We start from the raw sequence: 14857 nt of genomic DNA, 5'->3' as shown, positions 1-14857 counted from the left end.
TTTTTCCTGCCATGCAAAACCTCTTATTTTCTGTTCCCTCTTGAACCACACACGTGTGGTAAAAGCATATAATACATTCACCCCTTTAGCACAGATGTTGTCTGCACAGGCTGTGTACTAAAACTACGCGATTTGTCATCTGGAAGGACACTAGACCATTCCTTTCCCCGAGTCTCTTGTCGTAAAGGACTCCACATTGAATTATATGCATTGTTATATCTGAACTGTTACCCTTGTCCATTAATTTCTTTCTCCACCTTTTATTTCATACTGTCCAGTCTGGATAATTACCATTTTTAATTCTTAATAGGAAATGGTAGTAAAAGGAAGACTAATTGGCAAATATGCGAGTACTGGAGTCTGAAAATATCATCAGAAACAAACTGAAGAAATACTAATAAAAATATTCATGGAAGAGTTGTGTTGGTTTTTGGTTTGTTGTTTGGGGCTTTTTTTTTCCTTCCTTTCTTTCCCAAATTCCCTTGACTTTTGTAACAACAATTAATTCTTCATGGATGCTATTTGTAGATTATTTTTCAATGCTGAAAAAGCTAGCAAACATCCTGCTTCAGCTTTTTTCTCTTACCCCCCAGGCAACTGTCAACGAGTAGTAGTAAATAAAAACCATTGCACCAAAATAAAAGAATATTGAGGCCAACAGGGGATATAATAGCATATCTGACCTAGTCTCCTATAGTAACTTTCACACACACAAAAAACCCCATAAACCTAAAGGACGTACTCACATATAAAGCGTATATTCATAGAACTTTTTTTTTTAAAGTAACTTCAGAGATGGCTACAGTCAGATTCTGAAATTCTTATATATTATCCAGTAAGAGGTACACGAAAAATATAAGCTTCACAAATTTCTTATAGCATGAAATTCTCCTTGGTGTTATATTTTATGCTTTTCTTTCTCCAGTTACAATCAAAAGTGAACATCCAAGTAATATTGTAATATACTCTTGCTTTTTATTTGTATAGCAAAAAAGATCACGCCATTTCAATACAAAATTGGACACAAATAGCAATAGCACAGCACTTCTACAGCATCTGAGAAATCATACAGATGGCATATGAATGTTACTCAGTTTCCCTCAAGAAATAATGGTACTAACTTGGACAAAGCCAAATACGTTAAAAGATGTAAGCTGAATTCCTCATCCACAGTTTAAGATGGCATTTAGCAGCATGTAAGTTCTTGCAGTCAGAAAAGAAAGTCCTCAAAAGCATGCATAGGAACTGTCATTAAAGAGAATGATTTTGTTTGAGAACTAGAATGAAGAGGCAACTCAGAAGTGTAAAAAAATTTGCCTTGTCCTCTGCAAGAAACACAAAAACATCCAACCATAACACAAGATTTACAAATGAAAAATACAGCAAGACACAAACATGAAATAACTAGAACTTGCACTAAAAACAGAAGATAAAGAAAAAAGCAAAGGGGATGGAAGAAAAAGTTTGAGTTAGAAAGACAAATCACCACTCAAGTTCAGCTTTCCACTCTAAATAAGTGATAGATAATTCTTAAATATATAGATTATTTCCATCTTCTCTCCAGCAGGGAGATAATATCTTGCACCGCTGCTACCAGTTTGTTTTGTAATTAAGGAGACATAGTAAGCTAATAATCTTTACTCGTAATTAACTGGAAGCAACTTGTCAAGTAATTACTATTGTTTGAGGACACCCAATCTATTTCATTTTATGCACCTGACAGTCATATTTGCATTTATTTTTTATTTATTTATTGCATATGACCTTTCCCAAACTAATTCCCCCACCACCAAGTATTTCTGGTTTTAAGCTTTCAGTTTGCTTCCTGAGACGTTGAAATTATTTCTAATAGATAATATTTTCAGACTTGATTACTTGGAAAAGTAATCTTCAGGCATAGTTGAAGCTTTTTTTTGGTCTTTTCTTAAGTTTCAAAAGTAAAAGAACAGAAAATCCCCTAACCCAAACTTTATAACTCATTGATTTCTTTCCCCACTTTTTTCTTTTCCTTTTAAAAGAAGTATTACAGTACACTTACCCTCTTTGCCTTTGAATCTTTCCTGATCATATCTGTTGTAGGCAGCTGGAATAGGTTGCTTATTTCGTAAAGTGGGATCCTAAAACAGGTTAAATAACATTTGTTAAACATACTAAAAGATACTTGATGCTTTTTGAACATCATGAAGTATTACATGGAACTGCTCAAGAACTTCAGTAGGAGTCTCAATGCATTTGAAAACTTCTGACATGTTTCCCTTCAAAATCCACTTATAACCTTACAGAAACTGAGTTTAGAAGTACATACCAAAAACAATGACAGTGACCTGAGGCAAAATTAAAGTAGCAATGACAAACTGCATTGGCTAAAAATCTGTAAAGTTTTATGAAATCACACAGTTTTTGTAATATCTCAAGAACCAGCAAGAGGAAAAAAACCTGTCAACTGACAACTCATGATTAAGCCTTCAGCCACACACACAAAATGTTCCTTGCCAGCCTGATTAAGCTAAAATTCTGCTAAACCTACAGAATAAAAACATATTTGGAGAGAGGGGGGAAAAAAAAAAAAAGGCATTCTGGGAAAAGTTTAAAAAAGTGCCAATCTAGAGACATGCTAAATACCAATTCAATCTTTTTTGTGGATGGCTTAGTTATGTATTCACAACTATTCTGAACGGGACATTTGAATAGTGCCGTGCACAATTTACGAAATTCAACACAAAGCAAATATTTAAATATTGGAATTCATCTTGTTATTTAAATTTAGTTCTTTGTCAAAAGTAGCAGCAGCAAAACCAAAACCAAGTATGATTAAATAGCTTTTAGAGCAGACTGCCACCGAGTTCAAGAATATATTAGGCTTAATAGAACTCAATAGTAAACACCACAATACAAAACAAATCCTGTCTAATACCTAGATAGACTTAAACAATAAACCTCTAAGTCTGCTGATTTATTACAGGCAAAAGAAAGCTAGTTCAAGCTGTTCCCACTCATGAGTCATGTTCCAGATTCTTAAACATTTGCTACCCTATCTGTCAGAAAAACAGCAAAACATTTTGTCTGAAATGGCAGTACTCTCATCTAATACATTTTTTGCAAATAGATGCAGGATGTCACTAGTGTTCAATAAATGCAGAAGCTGGCAGAAGCAGTTTCACCTCTAAGTAACAAGAACATATTGAACAAATTAAACTAATGTATTCAACTCTATAAATACCAATAAATGTAATTTAAGTCAAAGAATATCTGTGAAATTATGCTGAGAAGTTGTGCATTCACTGGAACTAAACCAAAATAAATTTCATATTTAATAACAAGACACTCTCACTTCTGGTGTTACAGCCGTCATACTCAAAGTGCTGCTCTTACCGTTGGTGCTGTATTTGGTGCAGGTCTTTGCTCAGGTGCTCGGCCTTCTTCTCTGGCTTTTACTGATTGAAGAATTGCAAAAATATTCTTGGCAAAGTTCTGAAAAACATATCAGACACCCATGAACCTTGTTGACTATCTGAGTTTCAACTAGTAACAGTACAGGTAGAAGACACCATTTGGCTAACTTGTGCTTTGAAGAAAAACAAAACTAGTGCACCAAATTTCTAAACAGGCGCTTTCTCATTACTTTTCTGTGCCAGGAGGATCCAAACATAAACTGAGCTTTCAGGCATCGCTGCTACTCCCTATTCTTCAAGGCCCAAACTCGCTAGATCTATCTGGCTTCATTACACCACAAGGTAAACCAGACTCTTCACAAACCACTTGTAATCGCCTTCCTCCCTGTTGCCTACCATGCCCTTACAGTCCCTTTGGAACTCTGTGCTGTAGCAAGGTGGGAAAACCTTTCCTCAAGAGTTCCATGACGAGTCTCATCACCCCAAGTATGCAACCGCCAAGAGCCCGCCTGCTCACCTTCTGCCTCCCAACGGGGTGTCTCGGGCACAGTCCCTCTGCCCACCTAACCTCGTGCTACAAGCAGCTTTCCTCCACCCAAGCGTGCCCAGCTCTCTTTGACAAGGGTCCCTCTGAGCCCCTGGGGGGAGCAAGGCAGCCATCTCCCTGCTTCCCAGCACGGCTGGAGCACAGCAGAGCAAATGTGCTTCAGCTGGCTGTTAATGGCTCACAGGCACAACCCCATCGCACTGTGCTGCGGTTCTTTTATATTTAACTTGAATTACAGCTTCACTCCATTTGGCAATTTAAGAGTAGAGCCTTTCATTTTCAATTGGAAGCAAGAAATCACATTCACAAATCCTCGATTCCAAGAGTGATCCAGGATAATTCTAGTAACTTCACACAGTGTTTTGTCAGATAACCAAGTCATTGAGGCACAACGGAACAAATTGTATTGATCATGGGTTTTAAAACACATTCCTTCTAGTAATATTAGTAGGGCTGCCCTTTCTAAACGAAAACATACACGTTAATTAAGCTTTTGAAAGGCATATGCTGATCACATTACCAGTCAACAGGCATTTTAAGATACAGAGGTGTGTGTACACAATGTCTGCCATTACTGTCAATTTTCAGTAATGGTTCACCAGTAAAAGCCTTTCACCAATTAAGGAAAATGGCTTTTTTACTGGTTCAGAATAGTATAACGTATTCACAAAATGCTTAGATACATCCAGAGTATGGTATGCTAACACTGAAGTGGTGTTAATTAACACCACTGGCATTACAAAACAAAGGCATGCACTACAAAACAAAGACTTCTGAGGTGAATTTTGAGAAATCATTGACAGCACCGCAATGCTAAGCTTCTTCACTTGACCTCAGCTGGCACGTTCTCAGTCTGCTTCAGACCAGGGGGGCAGGAACTGGAAGACCACCAGAAACCACTTACAAAGGCAAAGCCATTCCCTGAGCAAACCCAGTTCTTTTCACAAAGACTGAAAGAACTCACGCAAGACTGTATTTGAAGTTCTTTTCAGTCAGAAAAATCCTGGGGAAAAAAAACCCAAAACCTTTAAAAAGCTGTGAGCCATGCACATATCAATTATATGAGGATACTCAAAATCAGCTCTGTTCTTCAGAAAGTAAGTCTAAAATACACACTTTTACTGGAAAATCAGACATTTCTCCCAAACTGTGGACTGGGCAGCATATCAATCATAATTCTTGTCACTGCTGTGCTTTATCATATACTGTCTCTTGGAAACAAGCTACTCAGTCTTCTGAAATTCAAGAGCAAGAACTAATCAAGTAAGAAGAGTAATTGTCCATGTAGAAGCCAAGTCTTCTTTTAGACACAAGGAAGCTACAACCAGCTTTCACATCCGTATTTTGTTCATAAAACCCTCAGTTAACATACTCTTAAAAAGTGAGTTTAAATTTCAAATTATGGATTTTCAAAGGCATTTTAGCATCTCAGGTTTTAATAGCCTGAAACTGCACGTTCTGGACCAAATTTTAAATTTTTTCAGATAAAAAACACACAGGATTTTCTCCCATCTGCTGATGTCTCTAATAGGCATGGAATTACAAAGTGTTCTTGCTGATGTCTTTTTTTTCCCACAGCAAGAAAATACAGGATCCCCCAAGGCCACAACTACTATCTGTTTGGAAGGGGGAAAAACAGCAGTGTTTTAACAAGCACTCCAACTAATATCATGATCTTGCTTTTCATTGGCTTCGCTGGGGATCTGGGATTACATTACTGTGACAGAAAATGATCGAGCAGGAAGTCTGCTGCAGGTACCAACTGACTTGCAAAGCCCTGCAGAGTTGCAAGACCTCTAAATTTTCATTGTTCATCCCTTCAGAGATCAGAATATGAATATCCCCTAGCTTCTGCCCTAGATTTAGTTGAACTTAATACCAAGTGCAACATTTTTATTACCAAAAACTTCTGATCTGGAGGACAGAGCAGAGGAGAAACAAAAAAATAAAAAAACCACCAACCACCACACACTAAGAAAAAGAAAATATCTGTTTCTCCGTACTGTCTTAAAAAACCCTGAACACGCTTTAACAGCAATGCTTAAGAAAATCCTCAGTATATCAAAGGGCAATACGATTGATTCCTGTTGTTAGCTGCCTAGAGCACTGCTACTCCCATGAAAGCTCTCTTTGTTGATTCCAACCATGTCTACACTAATAATTCATCACAGAGTGGGAGGGGGCAAAATGTTTCAGCAACTACCAAATCAGGCTTTTGATATTGCCTCAAGTAAAGCCCTAGCATAACAGATATTTCCACCCATCCTCACTCATGCCTATAAAAAGAAGGCTCACGCGCTAGCTGTGAATTGGAAGGGAAAACAACGGTAGCCAAAAGACAATCAGCAACAGCACCTATGGGCAGATACACATAGTCAATCATCTTACAGAAAGTCACATAGGTTCTGTAGGAAAGCCTGCAACACTATGTAAATTCTGAAAATTTACTGGCACAGATGTTCTATGCCTTGCCAACATAGTGACTAACATACACCAAGTCAAGTTACTATCACTGGTGTTAATTTAACACCAAGCTGTTTGAAGAGAAACACCACAGCAAGTAACATCAGCCTGCTCTGCTGGGGAAGACTTAATCAAGTTACATCAGTAACATCCTTTGTAACAAAAATACTTCCATTTAAATATATCACAATTTATTCTAAAAACAAAAAAAACAAAAAAACAACCCTCCACTGCAATCCTCATTCTACAACCTATCTTTAATTTCTGTAACTACCCATAACCCTAACGCTAATTAACAAAGATTCCTAGTCACGATAGCAGCTTTATCATGCTAGCAAATTAAAAGAAAAACAAACACTGATTTCAACTTCACAGAAAATATCTTGCGACAAAAAATATTTAAAGAAAAGCATATTCATCTCAATCATCTGAACAAAAATAAGAGATTCAATCTTACATATAAAACTAGAAGTATATACACTGTTAGATACCATGGCTTATAGGGCTTCAAAACTTTCCTATAGCTAAGCTATAACCAATTTTTCATCAGATTTTACATTCTGGTATTTCTCTGCAGAGAGAGAAGAGCCTAGGAACAACTGTATAAACTCAAAGTCTTACTTGAGCTAACAATAAGAATTTCTTGTTGGACATGCATTCCAGGATGAGCAAGAGCTGCAGAAGGCTGTAAATATCGTCCAAACCTACAGCAGGGCTGAAGAAGGAAGAATCAAGCCCCTATCACACTTCTTTGCACATTTGCTTGACATACTCAGACATACTGCTAAGTCCTTTGCAGCCACTGACAGACTGAAAGGCATGATGCAGTACCAGAAACGCAATAGCCCCATCACACATTTTCAGCAATTCCTATGTACTGCCTGACATGAAAAATGTGAACAGTATTCAGGTGGTCTGGTACAAGTACAGGAGAAATTAAAAAATTGTGCATACAGAAGGTGAACTGATGAACTGTATCATTTAAGAGAAAATAATTTGCACATTTAAAGCACATATTTAAATCTGGAGTCCCTCATTTAAGGTATCCCTCTCCTATACCTCTGAATATCTACCTTCAATTTATAAACTGTTCACTAATATTGAAGTTGATCTTCTCTCCTCCTTGCTCTTCTAATTTAAAGATAGTCCTAAAGCACTGCATTTTATATTGTGTGCGAGGTTGCCCTCTGAATCAAAGGTTGGACGTATGCAAGATTGATATTCAGGGACAGTTGCAAGCAACTGCAAGCATGCAAATGTACTGCTAGAATGGCTGTGTGAACTATTAGTATTCTCTGCACCGTGCTCATTCAGACTATAAAAATTTCCATCATTTCTGACCCAGCACCTTTCCTCTCCTCACACAAGAACCCCTCAGGTAAAGGCCACAGTCAGAAACATGTATTATATAGTTGTGATGAAGTAAATCCTTCTTTTTGAATTGCATACACATGCACCTCTCCCATTTTCCTTATTTGCTTTCATTTGAGTGACACATAAAATGCAGAAGATGTTCAACTGCACTGACAGTCACGTTTGCAGAGAGCTCATGGTACCACTCATGAGTCATGCAACAAGCATAATAGCACGCAGAGAATTTTTAAAAGAACCACCTAAATTAATAAGTCATCTTAGTTATGCTTTCAGGACAACAGGAGTTTATATAGCTAACCCAATGAAGCAGAGTACATGACAATATTTTTTTAAGCTGTCAGATTAGGAACCTATTAAAAAAACCCTGTTCATAAAACTGAACTTGTTACTAACTGCTGGGGGGGTGGGGAAAATGAGACACTCCCTTCCACAAAAAGTTACTCAGGGAATCAAATAACATTTACTCACATTCCAGGCAAAAAGCTCAGGTAAGTATTACTAGTCTACTGCACTGAATTGAAAACAGCTATTAGCCCCATGTATTTGTGGACTGTATTTTCAGTAAAAAGTTTCACTCCTCACTTGTTCTGTATTATCTTTACTAAATTTTTTACAGCAAGAGTATTATATGACAGAAAACAGAAACATCTAACTTGAAATACCACAAAGGCTAATTCAGAAGTACGAAAGAGCAGGAACACTGTAATATTCTGAAGATACAGCACAGCAGAAAATCGGCTCAAAAAGCACCTTCAGACATAATCCAAGTTTATTTCTCCTATGAATGCAGCATATGGAAATACATTTCTTTAATAGCTATAGAAGCAGTTCTTAAGAATGGTGAAGTTACTTTATAGCTAACCTAAATTTTCTTTGAGGAAATGCAATGCTTCATTCTACAGATTTTTCTAACAAATTCAAGGTATCTATTTACCAAACAAGATTCATTATTGCTCAATAAAAATACAGTTTTTATAATCTGGCCCTTCTTTCCTTTAAGTGCTGTATTCAAAATGTCTGCACTAGTGCCTAGCAGTGATATACCGGTCTTTGCAGTTTTACTAAGCTAATATAGGATAAAGTGGAGTTTGGGAGCTTAAGCTACACCACGCCATTACACCTGTGCACAGCCATTCTAAAACGATACGCTTGTTCCATTTGAAAGCTCTAATGACGATACTAGTTGCTATTAACCTGGCACACCTTCGCCTGTTCGATTTTGCTATTAAATTCACCACGATTATGAATTTCAGGAACATGGAACAATTCTGCCACCTAGAGCCCAGACATAAAAGTTGCCTTTACAATCCAATAATGTCTTTTCAAACATCCAGATTTTTACCCTCACCCCTTTCAGCTGTCAAAAGTGATTAAAATACTATATTATTCTTGCTATAAATTTACTTTAATGTATTTTCCAGTTACAAGATCACATAAAAGAATCTAATGAAATTGTGATTATAACTGTAGTATTAATCCCTTTCAGAGGTGACTTCACTAGTAAGAATGCTCAAAATGTGTCAGAACAGAAACATGAGAACTGAAACTAACTGAAAAAGCAATTACTCACAGCATTTGCTTCAAATATGTTAGTCACTGTTAAAAGGATCAACTGCACAAATAGAAGACATTAATTTTAAAAAATAAAATATGCAGATACTATCGGCAGTGGTAATATTTTCCAGGTGGTAACAGAAAACTAAAGATACTGACCACCATAAAGATGAGATTCATTTGGAGAAGGAGAAAAATGAGAAGTCTTGTTATTTAATACTTGCGTGCAGAATACATAAAACCACAAAGGAGTAACATTCTGAAAGAGTTCAGAGCAAAAGACTGTATTGGATAAATTTGCAATTGTGGGTTACATCCAAGATAAATGCCACATACCAGGAAAGCACTAATCCCTCCAGCCAGCTCAGCTATAAACTCCAATCATCTTACTCAGTTCTGGACTTCTCATCACCATGCACACAAACATACCCAGAAGGTGGGGGTTGGGGAGATAAAAAAAAAATAATCAAGATTATGGAATTTAATACATACAACTCACAATCATGCTCTACAAAATTAAGTTAGAGCCGAGTCCATTCCCTTCTGTATTAATGTCCTTTTTTTTTATGGATACACAATACACTGTGCATCAAGCTTTTTTCTAAAATATAGATAACTAGCACATTACAACAGGACTGCAACAACTGAACATTCCAAATCTGAAAAAGGAGAGTTTAAAAAAAAAAACAAAAAAAAACAAAAAATAGCACAACAAAAGAACTTGTTTATTTAAACAAATTGCTTGTTACACAAAACAAGATTCCTGTGTTTTCAAAACAAAGTTTAAGGGAAATATGTGCTGAATAGCCTAGTCTAGGTCTTTCACATAAGAACAGAGAATATAAAAATATCAGGAGATAAAGGAGGTAAGGAGAAAAAGCATTTTATTCAAATTCAGGCTTACTTCCTACTTTATTAGAAAGGAAAGAGAACAGTTTTTATATATGAAGAAGCCGAATTCAGAATATTCTCTTAACTTTTTGGTAAATGTTAAACAGAGAAAAGATTAACTCAGATTGTGAGAGAATCAAATGGGTCGGTGTGCAGAAGTGAAGCAACAGCAATAAATAGGACCTTTGCTTCAACATTTCCACCTAGAGCTAGCAAGTTACACGCACATAAAGAAACAATTGTATGTTGACAAAGGTTATGAAACTAGAGGGACCGAGTTTCACATAACTCTGATCCCATACCAAGTTGAACACTCTAAATAGCTTTTCCGTTCATTAACGGATACCTGCACAAGGAGCCCACAGCTGCTTATTCTTCAATTTTATACACAGCTAATTCCATTAGAAAAACGTTCACCTGAAATTCAAGTTTCTCACATTCAGCTTACGTGGTTCTACTTCAGTGCTTTTCCCTGGAGAGTATCCAGACACACAATAACTGTACAGGTCACACTAGACTCCTAGTGCCTTGCAATGTTTTCAAAAGACTTACACAAGGCTCAAAGAAGACAGTAAAGAAAGGATTTACAGAGCTGTCGAAAAAGGCAGAGAAATCCAGAAAACCAGCAGCTGGACAAGTCCCAGGCAGTTGCTGCACACAGATACATAAGTGTGTGTCTGTCTACGGGCCCATATGTGGCGGACATATAGCCACCGCTCCAGCTTCTTAGTCAAAGCAATTCAGACAGGTTATGTGATGTAACACCACTCAAGATTTCCGATATGTTTGATAAGATGGACTGTGTTATTTCTCCTGTACATAGGGTTAGAGTCCACTTGAGAAAAGGTAACTCTAATATTCTCGCAACTGTAAGAAAATATGACCGAAGAGTGCTACCCAAAATTTGAAGTTTTAGCAATAACCTCTAGCATATCCCTACGTACTGGCTCTGGCTGAGACGGAGCGGATTCTCCCCACAGCAGCCCTCAGGGTGCTGTGCCTTGCGCTGGTAGCTAGAAGGGCGTTGGTATCACCCCAGTGTTTTGGCTGCTGCTGAGCAGTGCTCACACGGCATCAAGGCTGCCTCTCCAACTTTCCCTCTTCACCAGCAGGCTGAGGGTAGGCAACATCTTGGAAGGGGACATAGCAGGACAGCCAAGCCAAACTGACCAAAGGGATATTCCATACCGTATTAGCTCCGCTCAGCAATAAACAGTAAGAGAAAGGAGAGGTGGGGCCATTTGTTATTAAAAAGTGTATCTTCTGAAGCAACTGCTACAGGTACTGAAGCCCTACTTCTAGGGAAGCAGCTGGACATCACCTGCTAATAAGAAGTTCAGAATAAATCTGTTTTCCTTCGCTTCTGCATGCAATCTCTGCTTTTGCTTTTATTATACTACCTTTACCTTGACCCACAAGTTTTTTTCTATCTTATTTTCTCCCCCCCCCAATTCTGCTGATGACGGGACTGCCAAAGCAGCTTGGTGGGCACCTGGCATCTAGCCAAGGTCAACCCACCACACTCTACAGAAGAAAGGATGAAAGATTTAAAAAAAAAAACCAAACACACACAACACATCAGAAATACTCAGAGCTTACTATTCCTGTAAAAACACTGGTTCATTTCAAAAAGAAAATTCACAAGGCCAGTATGAATGCATTTCCAAGATTCCAGTTTTAACATTTCTTTACGCATAAAGCAGAGCATGTTCAACCCAGCCCACCCAGTTACCATGTATCTGGCTGCCTATCTAAGAAATACTTCTGAGCAATCAGATTAAAGATTAAAAAAAAAAAAGAATAAAATAAAAAAATCAAGTACATCAGCAGTCACCAACAAAATGCACCCGCCAAATACACCTGTGAATGCTGAAACTGCTGCTTAGGCTACTTTAATTTTTTCCTACAGGAAGAATTCAAGTGCCACAAACAGATTTACAGCAGGGATGGAACAAGGAGGCTTTTCTTTCAGAAAAGATTGAGCCTGCTACAGGAGATTATAAAAACCGAAGGGTTATTCAGGAAGGAAAGGTAGAGGAAGGACATGAAAGGAAGGAATTCATTTCAGTTTAAACACTGTTGGGTTTTTTTCTATGTGTTCAAGGGTTTGTTTTACAAAACAGCCAGACATTTATCTAAAAACATGCGCTCAATAGAACTAAAACTTCTGCAAAGCAGTAATTCAAAACTTAACACTTCACATGCTTATGATGGTAAATATTCTATGTATGGTTCAAAACTTCAGCTACCAGAGAGATATCCAGTTCCATATACCCAGGTTCTCTCAATAAAGAGATTACAAAAGTAGTATTTTTGTGAGTATTTTCCCCTGTGATTTGTAGTTTCTAAAGTGTCAATATTAACTCCAATGTATCTTCACCAGACAGTATCTCAAACTGATTTAACATATATAAATATCTGACAAACTTAACCTGTTCTTCAGAAACAGGTTCCATGGGCAATGGCACAACTACATTACCAATGGCCCATTCATACCCTTCTAACATGATAGAAGTAAGCATCCAAATTTATTATGTCAGCTTCATACAAAAAAAGACCACCCAAAAAAACCTAGTGAGACACTGATGGCAGCAAGACACCTTATCCAAATATCAATATACAGATTAAATAATTTTCACTTTTTCTTCTTTAAACTTCCCACCCTACACCTGTACTGCCTCTCTTCCCCAGCATGTCCAGCTGGGCCAGGTCTGAAGATAGCAATTCCCTCACCCTGATTCTGTGTGTGTTTGTGAAGATTAAGAATGAGAACTGGACTGTGTGAAGCAAGGACAAACGGAAAAGATTAATTTTTTAAAACCCCCAACAACTGTGGCTGTTAAAAGAATGGTAAAAGAATTCAGAAGCAGATTTAGCATCAATCACTTTTATTGCTTTTGAAATTTGACTAAATTTTCAGCTGTTTAGATTGGCAGTTGACTCACTGAAACAACAATGTTGTTTTGCATGCCTTCAGCCACACCTGAAATGAAATGGCTTTAAACAATATATCCTCTCAAGCAGTTCTAAAATTAAGCTACTATGAAAGAGAAAAAAAAAAAAAAGCCAAAACCCCACACTCAAAAAGTAAGACTGAACAGATGCAATTTGGCTCTGAAAAGTGGTTACTTAGAAGCATCACATTATTCATAAAATCTGTAAGATTACACTACAGACTTGGGGAAGGCCAACAGATACTTAAAACAGACAGTGCAGGATGACTCATCCACTAGCAATTAAATCAAACACTGTACTTCCAAAAGAGTTTTGCACCTTAAGCTATCACTGCATCTTTGTTGACTACAGAGAACACTGGGAAGGCTCACGCACAAGAGTTTTTCTCTATGTAAAAGAGAGCAAGGAACTGCCTCAGACAGTTTGGAAAGAAACAATGAAATTGAAGGTTTGGGGTGCTCACTGTGTTACAATTCACCCAGGAGTTCTACACAAATTCAGACAGTAAAAAGTCAGACGCTAGATGGTACGTAAACTACTGCTGGTCAATTTCAAACATTCTAGGAGGTTTCCGGAGACTGTAGATAAATCTATACCAAGCAGATAATTCTTTTGATTAGCAATTCAAGTGTCATGTAGTAAAGTCAAAACACCATTTCCAGAGGAGTATCATGCTTCCCTGATCAAAATTCTTTAAATGATCAGGCAAGTAGATAAGGAATGATCTGCCTGAGAGAACATACCCAAGTTTCCTGATAACTTTTGAGGTAGTCTTCACTAAAGTTCATTAAAGAAACCAAACAAGCAAACAACAACAACAACAAAAAAAACAAACAACCACACCACAAAAAGCAAACAAACAAACCCCCAACAAAAGAAACCTCCCAGCCAACCTACTAACAAACAAAAACCCCTGAGGTGTTCTGGGATAAATCACAGCCCTGAGTAACAAGTGATATTTCCCCCACCATCCCCATCTACTTACTCTCACTGATACTTGTACAAGAAAATAAACATTATCGTTCGATGATTCCTGCCCATGCTATCAAGAACACTCCTGCAACCCTGCACAAACAGAAGGAAAGGCTTGCTATTATGCCTATTATATTCATCAGGCTAGTCAAAGCAACTGCGTGCTGGAATCCAAGAATAAACTTGATCTCTTGTTTCTTGTCTTTCTTCCCATGTCAGGTTTTGCTTAAAATCACCACCTCATCTTGCTATTATTACAAGGATACTACAATAAAACATTTAACTCTCTCCCTAGTATCTTTGCAAGTTTCCCTTGGAAGATACGTAAAGATATGAAAGCCATGAATGATTCACTAAAGGAGGAAAAGCTACCCAGATTCCTTCAGTACAAATATTTCCAATGACAAAAAATTTAAAGGCTTTTAGCAAATTATCAACTCTTCAGCAGCAAGATTGCTGCAAACCTCACCGACTCAAAGAAGCAATACTCACTCTGCGTGTTGCATGCAGGTATGTGCCACATAGTAATTGCCCCCTAACTCATGAATTAAATTATTCTACTACTCATGTGATGAGAACAGGCTATGAAAATGAGCACTAATCAGACAAATGAAAACTGGAACCTCATTTACTTCTAAACATTATTTTCCTCTGACAGTACATAAAGAAGCAGTGAAGGCAACAGATTCAATTTGACAATAACCTCAGG

General features: G+C 37.5%; 1 protein-coding gene across 1 annotated transcript in view; it reads right to left on the bottom strand.

Annotated features, from left to right (window-relative positions):
• CDC73 (cell division cycle 73) overlaps positions 1-14857 on the bottom strand; it is a 111501-nt gene that overhangs the window by 83610 nt on the left and 13034 nt on the right. The window contains exons 8-9 of the mRNA XM_040610138.1: positions 3373-3471; positions 2039-2117 (exon numbers count right to left, since the gene is read on the bottom strand). Of these exons, the coding sequence (XP_040466072.1) occupies positions 2039-2117; positions 3373-3471 (178 nt within the window). The remainder of the gene's footprint in view (positions 1-2038; positions 2118-3372; positions 3472-14857) is intronic.

Source organism: Falco naumanni, chromosome 11 (assembly GCF_017639655.2).
Source record: "Falco naumanni isolate bFalNau1 chromosome 11, bFalNau1.pat, whole genome shotgun sequence".
In the NCBI taxonomy this organism is placed as follows: domain Eukaryota; kingdom Metazoa; phylum Chordata; class Aves; order Falconiformes; family Falconidae; genus Falco; species Falco naumanni.
This window is presented reverse-complemented; position numbering and strand designations above follow the sequence as displayed.